The sequence below is a fragment of the Bombyx mori genome, chromosome 23 (assembly GCF_030269925.1).
Source record: "Bombyx mori chromosome 23, ASM3026992v2".
Classification (NCBI taxonomy): Eukaryota; Metazoa; Arthropoda; class Insecta; order Lepidoptera; family Bombycidae; genus Bombyx; species Bombyx mori.
The window spans coordinates 213,164-227,180 of record NC_085129.1 but is presented as its reverse complement, the minus strand read 5'-3'; the positions used below and the strand labels follow the sequence as shown (position 1 = coordinate 227,180).

At 44.0% G+C, this 14,017-nt stretch overlaps 1 protein-coding gene and 2 long non-coding RNA genes across 4 annotated transcripts; 2 read left to right on the top strand and 1 right to left on the bottom strand.

The window, feature by feature from the left end:
• Positions 1–292: 292 nt before the first annotated feature.
• Positions 293–5,521, top strand: LOC119630342 (uncharacterized). Of its 2 annotated transcripts, XR_005246123.2 has the most exons (3): positions 800–1,062; positions 1,153–1,249; positions 5,497–5,521. It is a non-coding gene; the product is annotated as an uncharacterized LOC119630342 (long non-coding RNA). The 2 variants fall into 2 exon arrangements; XR_009976204.1 differs by lacking the exon at positions 5,497–5,521 and having other exon boundaries at positions 293–1,062; positions 1,153–5,425.
• Positions 5,038–13,802, bottom strand: LOC119628412 (exocyst complex component 1). Its single transcript, XM_038019393.2, has 9 exons — positions 13,004–13,802; positions 9,699–10,247; positions 9,341–9,508; positions 9,152–9,268; positions 8,994–9,074; positions 8,541–8,912; positions 8,004–8,472; positions 7,810–7,934; positions 5,038–5,755 (listed from the first exon to the last, which is right to left on the bottom strand). The coding sequence occupies exons 1-9, from the start codon at positions 13,064–13,066 to the stop codon at positions 5,657–5,659; spliced, it is 2,043 nt and encodes a 680-aa protein (XP_037875321.1). The 5' UTR covers positions 13,067–13,802; the 3' UTR covers positions 5,038–5,656.
• LOC134201052 (uncharacterized) lies at positions 12,032–13,160 on the top strand. Its single transcript, XR_009976206.1, has 2 exons — positions 12,032–12,231; positions 12,597–13,160. It is a non-coding gene; the product is annotated as an uncharacterized LOC134201052 (long non-coding RNA).
• Positions 13,803–14,017: the final 215 nt, after the last annotated feature.

Here is a 14,017-nt window from a genome sequence, read left to right as displayed (position 1 = left end):
TATTTTTAGTTGAATCCAAATATTTGAGTTTATTTCTTGTGTTTGTATTAAACTTTTGAAATCTACACTCTTTTGGTATATTTTGTAATTTTAAATTAAGACACAAAATACTAAAAACTGAAAATAATGTAGCCAGTCCTAAGCCTGGTAAAAGCATGAAAGAAAGTTTTTTGGTATTTTTATTTTCATGTTTTTTTTATTACTTTAAAATCATATTATAAATTGATATCAGAAAACCAACCGTATAACGTTGACTTAAATCTATATCTACTACGATATTATATCAGCGTATCGTTTCAAATCTCAAATATCATGAATTGAGAAAATCTACTAGCATCCATCAATATATAGATTCAGAAAATATATAGATTCAATATCCGATATTGATACTCGATATATAGATACGATTCGATACGTGGCAAAACCGATATTACCCACTCCTAGTACTGACTTAATATGGGGCCCAAATGTCATATTTTTGTTAAGGGTGACGCCTAGGTACTTAGCCTTCGAAGCCCAGGTTATGGGCTGACCAAAGATTTTAATGGCGGGAATGGAGTTTCCGCGCCTAATTCGTAATGAAATAAGTACTAGCAGTACTATGCGTCGACTTCTTCATTATTATTTTGAGAAGGTTGTTGCTGTGATTTAATTTCTAAAATTGAAGAATTTATTATATTTGTTGCTCGATAACATGTTGATTATTAATAATTTGATGGTTTTTACCAAAACAGAAAAAAACCAATGTCAATTTACAAAGATGTAAAATCGATTTCATTTTGTGTTTTTGGCTGAAGAAATCGATTCGTCGATTAAGCGATGTCAGATCGCCCTCCATAAGCCTGAGGCTGAGGAGCGGGGAAAAGTTTTGAAGTTTGAAGTTTTTCGTATCTGCGAGTGAACTTGATTATTTTGTTTACGTACGTGCAATAAGCCGACCGCAATAAAATGAAAATTCGGACTAATAATTTTTCATCTTTATATCGCATTTTTGAATGCGATCTAAGAACAATAAAATCGTGTTTCCGGGCTATTACTGTACCCGATAGATTGTACAGTGATGTAAGTAATTATATATTTAAGTCGAATGAATAGTACCAAGACTTGCTCAGAGCAGAAGTATTTAACGCGTGTTGCTTATTTTGTGCATAGGACAGCCGTGTGGAGGCGGCGGCCTCATTAAGCGACCTACATGGTCGTCGACACAACTACCTGCGAATATCTCTCACTGAGCGATGCAACCTGCGATGTAAGTCATACTAGACACATCATCATATTTTCACACGTCTACACTTTAGTTTTCAGACTATCTGCATCAATGATCTAAAAATTGTTTGTTCATAAATAAGATCACAAGACACAAATGAAGAAGTCAATAATTAAATTATAATCATCAAAACTAGTTGAACTAGCCCAGTCTGTACTGCTGAATCAACAGAACCGTTTTTATGTACAATATTATCCACAATAAGTGGCTTATTTTGTGTTAATATATATTGCCTCATGCTTTATTACATTAACAACACCACGTGACTGCATGAACTAGTCTCAGAATCGATTTGACCTTACCCAGTTATCATTCTATGAAAAGGCAAAAAATATATTAGATAACACATACGCATGTCTGCTGCAAACATTAACACTAAACATTGTTGATTGTTGATATTATGGAGCTTGCAAGTAAATAGTCAATATAGATATGTATGTATAATTTTATATAAAAAACAGCTTTTCAAAAATGAATATTTCTTTATAATGATTGACAGCAAAGATTGAATCAGTTAATTTAGAAAAAAGGAGTGGCGAGGGTACTAAATGTAATTGTAGTGAAAGGTTATGAGATAACTCTATAATTTAAAATTTTAATGAACAATCCTATTGTGCTAAAAATAGCTTTGATGATGATGTTTCATAGCTCTTTAATAGATACTTCTTGAACATTGAAGTTATTGTGGTCTAAAGGATAAGATACCGGGTGTATATACAAATGTGTATCTAGTTATGCAACTGGGCTGCTGTTTGAATCCTGCAGGCAGGAACCAGTTTTTCTGCTAAAAAACATACATAAAAAATGTTCATGAAAAGCTAACATGATGAAGGAAAAACAGTGTATACAAAAAATGAAACCTGCAACAATTTTAATTTGCATAATTACTGGTGGTAGGTACCATAACCCTGCCTATTTCTGCCGTCAAGCAGTAATGCGTTTCAGTTTAAAGAGGGGCAGACTGTATTGAAAAAACTTAGAACTCAAGCCTCAAGGTGGGTGGCAGCATTTATATTTGTTGATCCCTATGGGCTCTGGTGACCACTTAACACCAAGTGGGCTTGAACTACTTGATTACATACGTAAGCAATAAATAAAATCGACTATACAATATTTTTTTCTTCCACTGAAAAGGGTAATGTTCCAGAGTAATGAGGTTGTTTGGAACTTCTGGGTCTGTAGAGGGGCTTCGGTTCCGTCTGTATTTTGTACCGTATGTTCCATGGGGAGTGCTCTGAGGAATTGTTTGAGATGATACCATCGTCTCGTTTTTACCATCGCACCGCCCGTTACCGGAGTAGAGTTCATCCATACTACCTGGAGCCACTGCATTCATCCATAGTGCCCTTTTTAGAGATCTTTTTTGCCATGTACCATCTGGCTTTTGAATAAGCTCCACTCCATGGTGATTCCCGAACGCTATAACATATCCTTCTTCAAACGAGACTTGTGGAGAGTCATTCTTACTTAACGGTAGGCAGTGGCTTGGCTCTGCCTCTGGCATTGCTGAAGTCCATGGGCGAAGGTAACCATTCACTGCAACGGCTGCCCCACCCTTCAAACCGAAACGCATTACTGCTTCACGGCAGAAATAGGTAGGGCAGTGGTACCCACCCGCGCGGACTCACAAGAGGTCCTACCACCAGTAATTACGTAGATTATAATTTTGCGGGTTTGATTTTTATTACACGATGTTATTCCTTTACCGTGGAAGTCAATCGTGAACATTTGTTGAGTACGTATTTCATTAGAAAAATTGGTACCCGCCTGAGATTCGAACACCGGTGCATCGCTCAACACGAATGCGCCGGTCGTCTTATCCGTTAGGCCACGACGACTTTCTATTTCTAAACATTAACAATTGTATGAACAACTATTCGTAATGAGCTTTTTTTAAATGGGTTTATTTTAATTCGATTCTCACGGATCGTTTGGAATTTCTGGGTCTGCGAAGGGACTTCGCTTTTCTCTGTATTTTGTACCGTATGTTCCATGAGGAGTGCTTTGAGGGATTGTTTGAGATGATACCATCATCTCGTTTTTACCATCCACCACCCGTCACTGGAGTAGAGTTCATCTCCATATTACCTGGAGCCACTGCGGTCATCCACAGTGCTACGACATGTCCCTCTTCAAACGAGGCTTGTGGAGAGTACTTAACGGTAGGCACCGGCTTGGCTCTGTCCCTGGCATTACTACATTACGGGCAAGGTGGGCAAACGCAATACTTCGTCTGTTTCTTTTTAATAACGCGTCAATTTTGTAAATATCTTCAGTTTCTGTCATTTTAATCAATTTTTAATAAGTCGTCCTTTCTAAGCTCATCATCAAAAGGCACGTCATGTCGTCGTAACCACGTTTGCATTACCGCCTTGGTACAAACCAGTCGGCTTTTTTCTTTTCGAACCGAATGGTAAGCTGCGTTATCCATCACGGTGATAGAATTTGGTGGTATATTAGGCATCAGCTTTTATCCATTTACATACTTACTCTACATTTATCTCTTTACTGAAATTCAGGAAAATCACAGTCGTGATAACCCCTGTGTTACATTTGGATTATCACAAGTGCTCCGTCTACAAATCCAGTTTGACCTTCACAATGTTCGATGATCATATGATATGACGCCTTAAAACTCTCAAAATAATTAATTAAATTTACTTAAATTTTGACGCTCCAATTCTATATGTTCGCCAGAGAACTATTTTAAAGCCTTTTACAAGAAGACTGACCAATCCAAGGGGTCAATCATCCCCTAAACTCAATTTGATTGTCGTCGTGGCGACAGGTGCATTGCATGCAGGGCTTTAGGTGCATTCATATCTAGCGACGTATCGGTGTTCGAATCCCGCAGGCCGCTACCAATTCTTCTAATAAAAAACGTACTTAACACATATTGTTAAGTACGTTTTTCATTTTTCACGATTGACTTCCACGGTGAAGAATCGTGTAATAAAAATCAAACACGCAAATTATAATTTGCGTAGTTACTGGCAGTAGCACGTCTTGCGAGTCCGCGCGGGTCGGTACCTCCGCCTCATTTATTTCTGCCGTGACGCAGTAATGCGTTTCGGTTTGAACGGTGGGGCAGCCGTTGTACTGTAAAAACTGAGACCTAGTACTTATATCTCAAGGTAGGTGGCGGCATTTACGTTGTAGATACCTATGGGCTCCGGTAGCCACTAACAGCAGGTGGGCCGCGTGATCGTCCACCCATCTAAGCAATAAAAAAAAATGGCTCTGTGTGTAGCGAGCGAGCGAGAGGGCATTATTCACGCACATGAGAGTGAGTGAGACATGTATTAGCATATATTACCTTCCTGCTTCTCTGTTACAGTTTACCCATATTAATTAATTATTAATATCGCACCTCCCTCCATCGGAGCAGTCCATCCATATTATCCGTAACCGCTGCGTTCATCGACAGTGTGTTTCCAGAGGTCTTTTTTGTCACATACCGTCCGGCAATATTTTTTTATCGCTTTTCTAGGCAGACGAGCATGCGGGCCACCTGATGGTAAGTGGTTACCGTCGCTCATGGACTTCAGCAATTCCAGGGGCAGAGTCAAGCCGCTGCCTACTGCAGCATACCGTGCTTATTGTGGCGGTAGCCATCACAGAACACAAGATATTTGACAGATGCCTGAGTCTTTTTGAAGTGAAAACTTATTTAGCATCGTTGTAATTCGAAAATCGATGAAAAGAAAAAGCGACAGTCAGAAGAGACACATTGTCATAAGATTTAACGTGAGAAAATAAGACAAGAAGCATTATAATACAGTGTTTCTTATATTCGTGGTTCTCTTTGTGCTCTGCTTCGTACTTAATACATTCTGAATAAATATATGCTATATATACGAATAAAATATTAAATAATTATCAAACTTTGTAACATTATGATCATTACTAAAACCTACAATTATCCCGAAATTTTACATTCGTCTCATTAACTTGAATTCGAACTTTTTTACGATATCACTTTTACCACGTGTGAATTGTACACATGCTTTTTTTCTTTATATATATTTTTGTTCTATCGCTCGCACCATCGATTCGCCATAACCAAGACTGGCTATCGTGTATTTGCTACCATCGACTTGGTTAAAGCATTTAATCAAATACCTGTTTTTGAAGACGATATACCAAAAACAGCGATAACAACCCCGTTTGGACTTTTTGAGTTTCCGTACATGACGATTGGTTTACGAAACGCTATTCGAACTTTTCAGAAATTTGTAGACAAAACGCGGCGGGGCGCGGGGCGGGGTGCGGGGCGGGGCGGGGCGCGGGGCAGGCGCGCCGCGACCCGTCACAGCTGATGACATCATTGATCTTATAGAAAAAACTTCCTTTTTGTGGGCGTCGTGGGAGCGAGCGTGCCGCCCGGGCTCAGTGCTGGCGGGCGATGTCGGAGAAGGCGTCGAGGATGTCGTCCGTGGACAGCGGCAGCGCCAGCCCGGCGGCGGGGTAGCACGCGGCCACGCGCGCCTGCACAAACCGCGCTTAAGTTCGATGGCTTTACTGTGATTTAATGTTTTTCCTAATAATACCTCTGTTTAAATCTGGTAGTACTTTTGACCCCACTAACTTCAGACCCATTTCAGTACTACCTACATTGAGTAAAATTTTTGAAAAAATTATTTTCGAACGGCTTTTGAACCATTTCTATTCCAATAACCTGCTTCATAACAAACAATATGGATTCACTAGAGGCCGTTCGACTATTGATGCAGGTGTAGATCTTATTAAAAATATTTTTCAGGCTTGGGAGGAATCGCATAATGCCCTTGGGGTATTCTGCGACTTATCTAAAGCTTTTGATTGTGTTGAGCATAATACATTGTTGAGGAAATTACACCATTATGGTATTAGGGGCGTTTCATTAGAACTTATTAAATCTTATTTATCCGGAAGAATCCAAAAGGTAGACGTTAAGAGAAAGAGATCTTCCGGTGTCTTACTTAATATGGGTGTTCCTCAGGGTTCCATATTGGGTCCCTTCTTATTTCTTGTGTATATCAATGATTTACCAAAGTTTATTGAAACCCGTCACGAGGTCGTATTATTCGCTGATGATACATCATTATTGTTTAAAATTAAACGACATTTGGAAGATTATGACGATGTGAATGATGCTATCTCGCGCGTGGTACATTGGTTTAGTGTTAATAATCTGTTATTAAATAACAAAAAAACAAAATGTATAAAATTTACCTAATGTTAGACAAGTAGACACTAATATCATTGTAAGTGGAGAGACACTGGAGCTTGTTGATTCGACAGTTTTTCTTGGTATAACAGTTGATTCCAGGCTGCAGTGGGGTCCTCACATATGCAAGTTAGCGAATAGACTTAGTTCTGCAGCGTTTGCGGTAAAAAAAATACGAACGTATACTGATGAAGATACGGCACGTCTAGTTTATTTCAGTTATTTTCATAGTGTTATGTCCTATGGCATTTTGCTATGGGGCAATGCTGCCGATGTCGAAACGATTTTCATCCTGCAGAAGAGGGCTATTCGTGCTATTTATAATATGCACCCGAGGGAATCCTTGAGGGACAAGTTTAAGGAAATCAAAATTCTAACTTTAGCGTCCCAATACATTTTTGAAAATTTATTGTACGTGCGTAAAAACATTGTAGAATTCCCCAAAGTCTGCGATTTGCATAATGTGAACACTAGGAACAAACATAGGCTTGCGTTGCCGGCGGCTCGAATTAAGAAAATAAGCAACTCTTTCAGGGGGCTGGGTGTACAACTTTTCAACAAGATCCCACAAAACATTCAACTACTACCTGTTCATAGATTTAAGAAAACTGTCAAGGAACGTTTGTGCAACAAGGCATATTATAAAGTTAAGGATTTTTTACTAGATGGCACTACGTGGGAATGAGGCGTTCGCTCCTGGCCTTTTCATTTTTCATTATTATTATTATTTATTTGAATTGTATTTTTTTGACTTGTTTTTTTGTATACTGTAAATATGTTTTCTTGTTTAAAAAAAAAAAAAAGTTGAGAAAATACAAAAAAAAAAAAAGGCCGCTGAGTTTGTTTCGCCGGTTCTTCTCAGAACTGTGGCTTTTTTTGGAACCGGTGGTAGAGTTAACATTTTCTTTTACATTTTGACATTCAACAAGTGTGTTTTTGATGACATCCAAGTTGAAATAAATGATTTTGAATTTGAATTTGAATTTCTATACAAGATATTTGTAAAGAACGTTTATTGCAAAATTGCATTAATTTTGTGTTATTTTTCTATTTCGTTCAACCAAGCCGTGTACTCTACCGCGCCGGGAGCCCCCCGCTGCTGACTCGGAGCAGTAATGAATTCCGGTTTGCGGCCGGCGCAGTCCCGCGGCCCCGACCCCGCTCGTGTGCTATCTAGCAATCCCAATAACCACTTAACCTCGGGTGAACCGCGGGCACTATGCTTTAAAAGAAAATTAGAACCTACTGTTACTTTATTTACAATCTAAATAGGTTTTAATAAATATTTATGAACAAAACAGTATGTTTTTGCATCTGTCATCAAATTTAGGACCTGCAAAGCGACGTGCTGCGCGATGAACTCCTCCTGCATGGCGCGCCACACCACCTGCAGCAGCCCGCCCTCCTCGCTCAGGTGCTTCTCCACCGTGCGGTACAGCCGGTGCAGCGACTTGCGCACTGCAACACCGCGCACCGTCAGCGGGGGGCGGGGCCCGGGGACCGCACCGGGGACCGCGCGCTACTCACCCTCGGGCGCCGGGTACATGGCGAGCACGCGGCGCAGTTCGTGCTTGCTGAAGGCGGCGCGGTAGCACACCTCGTCCTCGCGCACGCCGGACGCCACCGCCTCCGCCACGCCCTCGAAGAACTGCGTGAGCTTCTCCAGCGGGCGGCCGAAGTACTGCGTGACGTAGCTGCGCAGCGCCTCCGTGTAGCGCTGCCGACACTCGCGGCGCAGCGCGTCCAGCGCGGGCAGCCGCAGCGCCGCCAGCGCCGCCTGCAGCCGGTGGTAGTTCTCCAGCTGCAGCACCGGCCGCGGCGTGCGCGGGTGCTCCGCCAGCGCCACGGCGCGCACCATGGCGCCGCCCAGCATCACGTACCAGCGCTCCACGTCGGCGCGCCGCCCGCTGCCCGCGAAGATCTGCTCGCAAGCGCCGCTCAGCTCCTCCAGCTCGCTCACGAAGCTCAGCACGCCGCACTTGGGCCGGCGCGCCGCCTGCACGCCGCGCGGGACGCGTTAGGGGACGCACATCGGGGCCGGCGCCGCGACCGGCACGCACTCACCTGCTTCACTGCGTCGGGCAGGGCGGCCAGGCGGTCGGCCACGGCGCGGTCGGCGCCGCGCTTGGCGGCCACGGCGGCGGCGGCCAGGGCGGCCCTCGCCCAGCGCGCCTCGCCCGCCGCGCCGCCCGCCGCGCCGCCCGCCGCGCCGCCCTCCGCCGCCGCGCCGCCCTCCGCGCCCAGCACGCGCCGCCCCACGCAGGCCAGCGCGCGCATGGCGCCGTACGCGTCGTGCCTCTCGACGTGCCCGACGAGGGCCACGAGTTCCTGCTCGACGCTGGGGAACAGTTCGGCCATGAGCCGCCGAGACTCTGCCCCCTGCCGCACCCGGCCTTCGCCCCCGCCCTCGCTTCTTTCGCCATCGCTTCCTTCACTCTGTACGTTAAAATTCTAAAATATGATCATTCGTACGATCCGGCCCGACATGTCGGCGGGCTGTGCGTTGTGCTACGTCACCTTAACGTCCACGTCCAAGAAAAAGAATTGAGTACAGAAGTCTTGTTCCGCGTTGCACAGGGTCTCTACGAGGCTTAAAACCTGCAAATATTAATTCATGCCAATCATTTCAATTTATCATGAATTTAATGAGCATGTTTTATAGACATTGCGTGTACCTGATCGAGGATGTGGTCCACGGCGTGGTCGGGCGCGGCCAGCAGCGCCCCCCGCGCCGCCTCCCCCGCCGCGCGCACCTCCCGCTCCAGCACGCGCGCCCACGTGCTCGTGTACACCTGCGACCGAGCAGCTCGTCACGCGCGCACTGGACGCGCACTTGCACTCACCGTAAGCAAAAGGATGCGCACCTTGAGGAGTCCGTCGTAAGCCTTCTCGTCCATGTCCTTGAGCCACTTCATGAAGGGAGCGTAGGGCAGCAGCTCGGCGTGGTGGCGGCGCGGGCGCGCGTCGTGCGCCGCCTCGTTGCCGAGGTGGATCAGGGCGTTGTTCAAGTGTCTCGCCAGCGCCGCCGCCATCTGCCTCACAACACTTACGTTACCAACTAAATAACTAAGTGATTACGTCATCATTGATGACAGAACATTCACAAAATTCACAAAATACGTAGAATTTTTTAGTAAGTGCAAATCATGTTAGTGGGTGAATGGGACGAAAATTTCAGAATAAGTAAGTTGTAATCGAAAGGCTTCTAAACGCAACAGAAACCTGATCCTTGGTTCGCGCGAGACGGCGCAGTCGTTCCCTGACGGCGGCGAGACGGCGACGGTGCGGCGGCTGAGCGGGCTCGGCGCGGAGGGCGTGGCGCAGGGCCGCGGCCGCCTTGAGGGTCGCCGCCCTGCCCTCCGCCGTGGTCAGCGTCGGTTCTTGCAGCGCGTCGAGGTCGCGCAAAGCCGGCGGCTCCAGCCACGAGTAGATCGCGTCAAGTTCGGCGAGCAAAGCACGAGCGTTGGCGTCAGCGCGAGCGGCCCCGGAGCGCGCGTGGGCGGCGTGCGGCGCGGCGCGGGCGAGGTGGTCGAGTCGCGCGAGTCGCTGTGCGAGTGCGGCGCCGGCGCGCAGCCCGCCGTCCAGCCGGTGTGCCAGCGCGGCGCCGGCGCCCCCGCTCTCGGTGGCGGCGGCGAGCATGCCTCCCACGTTCAACGCATCGAGCTGCGCGAGGCGAGAACCCAACTGACGCACGCGTCTTTCTGCATCTTGTTCTGCTCCCTCGCCCTCTTCCAACAGTGCACTTAATGCTTCATCTGAAGCGCTGGACCCCTAAACATCATTTACTATTAAAAATCATATAAAAAAGTCCACACCTATATGATTAATGACATGTTAAAAATAAACAGAGTATCTCTGTACTCAATTATTCTTCTGACCCTTCAAACCCTCCATTACGTCATCTCTTCATGAGCTCATCAGCGGCGCTTTCTCAAGTTGGTATTCTTACGGGTCACGGCAAACTAGCGCTCTTCTCTGAGGATGCGCATATTTGTTTAGCACATAGTCTCATCACCTCTAATATAAATACAACATTGAATAGGAAGGATAGAAACATTTTAGGTACAAGTAATGAGTGAGCTTGTTTTCTATCCATTCTGATATGAGACTGTATTTTGACTCCTGAGAAGTCTAAACATCATAGACATCAGCCAAGGGCAAAATTAAACTATTGAAGACTGATCTTGTTCAAACTTTATTTGATATATGATGACACAGTAAAAGAGACTTTCACGACATGGTAAAAATATAGAGGAGCAGAGTTTGTTCCAGAGCCAGAAAAAAATATGACCACATTATGGACCAAACACACGAATTCCAGGTAATAGGTACAAACTCTGCTCAAGTCGTCGTGGCCTATAGGATAAGACACCTGGTGCAATCGTATCATACATCGGTGTTCGAATCCCACAGGCGGGAACCAATTTTTGTAATGAAATACGAACTAAATAATTGTTCACGATTGGCTTTCACAGTGATGGAATAACATCGTGTAATAAGAATCAAACCCGCGAAATTATAATTTGCGTAATTACTGTTGGCAGGACATCTGGTGTTGGCACCAGAGAAGCTCTTTTCGCTCTCAACTTTCTCGTACAGAAATGCAGAGACATACAAACTGATATCTTTTTGTGCTTCATAGATTACGAAAAGGCATTTGACCGAGTTAAACATCATCAACTTTTCAGCCTTTTATGTGACATTAGTCTGGATGGTAACGACGTCAGAATCATCCGCAACCTGTACGAAAAGCAGGTGGTTACGATAAGGGTCGAAAATGAGGAAACCGACCAAGTTGAGATCTGTCGTGGGGTCCGGCAGGGGTGTGTCTTATCCCCGTTGCTTTTTAATGTCTACTCAGAGGCTGTGATGTCAAAAGCTCTTAAAAACCTTGAAGTGGGAATAGAAATCAACGGCAGGGGCGTTAACAACTTGCTTTATGCGGACGATACTATCCTTATTGCAGCATCGGAAGCAGATTTGCAAGCAATTGTGAATAAGGTTAATGAGCACAGCGAGGAAGCCGGGTTGTCGATAAACATAAGCAAGACCAAGTTCATGGTAGTCTCAAGAAACCCGGATTTGAGTTCAAGCGTATCTGTAGCTGGGGAACAACTAGAGCGGGTACGACAGTACAAGTATTTAGGGGCTTGGGTAAATGAAGCATGGGAATCTGATCAAGAAATCAAGACCCGGATAGAAACTGCTCGAGCCTCTTTTAATAAAATGAGGAAAGCTCTTTGCTGTCGTCAACTGAATATGAAGCTCTGAGTCAGGCTACTCGTGTGCTATATCTGGCCTATCATCATGTATGGTTGCAAATCGTGGACCCTGAAAGAGGACACTACAAGACGCCTACAGGCATTCGAGATGTGGTGCTGCCGTCGCATGTTACGCATTAGTTGGACGCAGAGGGTCAGGAACGAAACCGTGCTTCAGCGCGTTCATATGTCCCGGAAAATGTTGCCTTCTATCAAAAAGCGCAAGATAGAATATCTCGGCCACGTGCTCAAGAACGATAGATACATGCTGCTGCAGTTGATAATGATCGGCAAAGTGGACCAAAAGAGACGTGCTGGGCGAAGAAAAAAGTCATGGCTCCGGAATATCCAGGAGTGACCCGGTATTGCCTCCTTCGAACAGCTGTTCCGGCTGGCTGCTGACAGAAATGAAAACAGGAAGCTAACGACCAACCTTCAGGATTGAAGAGGCACTGGAAGAAGAAGAAGAAGACGGACATCTGGAGTCCACACGGGTTAGTATTTCTACCGCAAAGCAGTAATGCGTTTTGGTTTGAAGGGTAGGGCAGCTGTTGTACTATTAAAACTGAAACTTGGAACTTATGCCTCGAGGTAAGTGGTGGCATTTATGTCACAGGTGTCTATGGGCTTCAGAAACCACTTAACATCAGGCGGGCCGCAAGCTCGCCCCACAACTAAGCATTAAAAAAAAAGCAATTACTGAGAGAACTTTTAATAGAACATACAGTGCAGGACAAAATGACCACCAGTCTTTACATTGAATTTTGATTCTTAATGTTCTGTGAGATTAGGGTTTTCATAAATTCTAATAGCATTCTTCACAATTTAGACACCCCATTATAACGTTTTTTTTTTCTAGTTGGGCAAACATTCTCAACCCCTCATGGTGTGGAGCCATTACTGGTGGACATAGGCATCACAACGTGAATGCTTCCTCGGACTAGAGATTGAAGTCCCAATTGCATGGTGTGGTAGCTGTCCCAACTTTCAAAAAGAAATGACTGTGTTTAATTTTTACTAAAAGCGAAGGATTACTAGTATTAGTAGAATTAGTAACATTATTCAATAATTCTTTTATGAAAAATTGTTTTGAATAGAAGTGGATAAAATCATAACGTTGTAATATCTATGGGTCTCAGCAGCCATATAGAACATAATGGTCCATGAGGTCGTCCACAATTTTAGTCTTATACAATCTCTTAAAATGAAAGTGTGTTAACGTCTGTTTTTTTTGTTTTGTTGTGATTAAATTACTATTCGAATTACTTCTTCAACTGATTCCTTAGAAACTTCCCACTCCTTTTGCATCTGCGCCTCTTCGAGCTTCATTGCAAATTATATATGTATATATTCTAGAGGTTCACAAGAAAAAAAGAAATCGTTTGTCTAAATTAACTTTAAAAATTAACAATTAATTTGTGTTATCAAATTTCTTAGCTGTCAATTCTGTCATTAGATATTTTTTTTGAGTTTGTGGCCTAGTATCTAGACCTTTAGGCCAATATCATTAGATTTATTACAGACAGTGGCTTTGTGTTGCCCCGTTGCGGTCGAATAAGTAATTAGCGGTGGCCAGAGGATTTATTTATCGCGCCACTTTGTCGAAGTAGCGAAGTTTGTCACTTGCAGATCATACGGTAGAGTCGACTGAATAGGAACACGGCTCAGTCGTGTACTGACTAGGAGTGGGTGATATAAATCGTATATAGATTCAATATCTGTATATCGCAGCAATATCGTTGAATCCGATATCGCCACGCACGAAATCTATATATCGATATCAGCCGATACACGATATTGCTCGATGTGATGCGCATCGGCATATCGTACCGATTCGTGAATCAAAATCTATATAACGATATCAGCCGATACACGATATTGCTCGATGTGATGCGCATCGGCATAACGTACCGATTCGTGAATATCAGCAATATTCGTTTGGTTCGTCTCGAATCGGCCAGAGTGAGTGAGCGCACGATAGGGATATCATGTGATGAATGAAACAGAAACAGGCATTATCCATACAATTGTAAACCTTATATTTAAGTCCATAAGTCTGTAGATTATTCTTAGCGTATCAGCAGGATACAATTTAGGAAAGAGTTTTCAACTTTCGACCCTAACTTGAATGCAGTATAGCCTATTTGCATCGTTGAATTTAATTTCACGCGCTTTGACCTTGAACTAGAATTTTTGAACAAGTGTTTATAAATACTTAAAAGTTTTTTGTGTTTGATTTTTAAAGTACACATTTTTCTATTTTTAGTTGAATCCAAATAT

Excerpts from the sequence above, each read along its gene's own strand:
- LOC119628412 (XM_038019393.2), bottom strand. The coding sequence starts at position 13,066 with ATGAAGCTCGAAGAGGCGCAGATGCAAAAGGAGTGGGAAGTTTCTAAG. Across the intron at positions 8,473-8,540 it reads TGCCCGACGCAGTGAAGCAG|GCGGCGCGCCGGCCCAAGTG; the intron begins GTGAGTGCGTGC and ends CGCGGCGTGCAG. Across the intron at positions 5,756-7,809 it reads CGCAGCACGTCGCTTTGCAG|GCGCGCGTGGCCGCGTGCTA; the intron begins GTCCTAAATTTG and ends CGGTTTGTGCAG.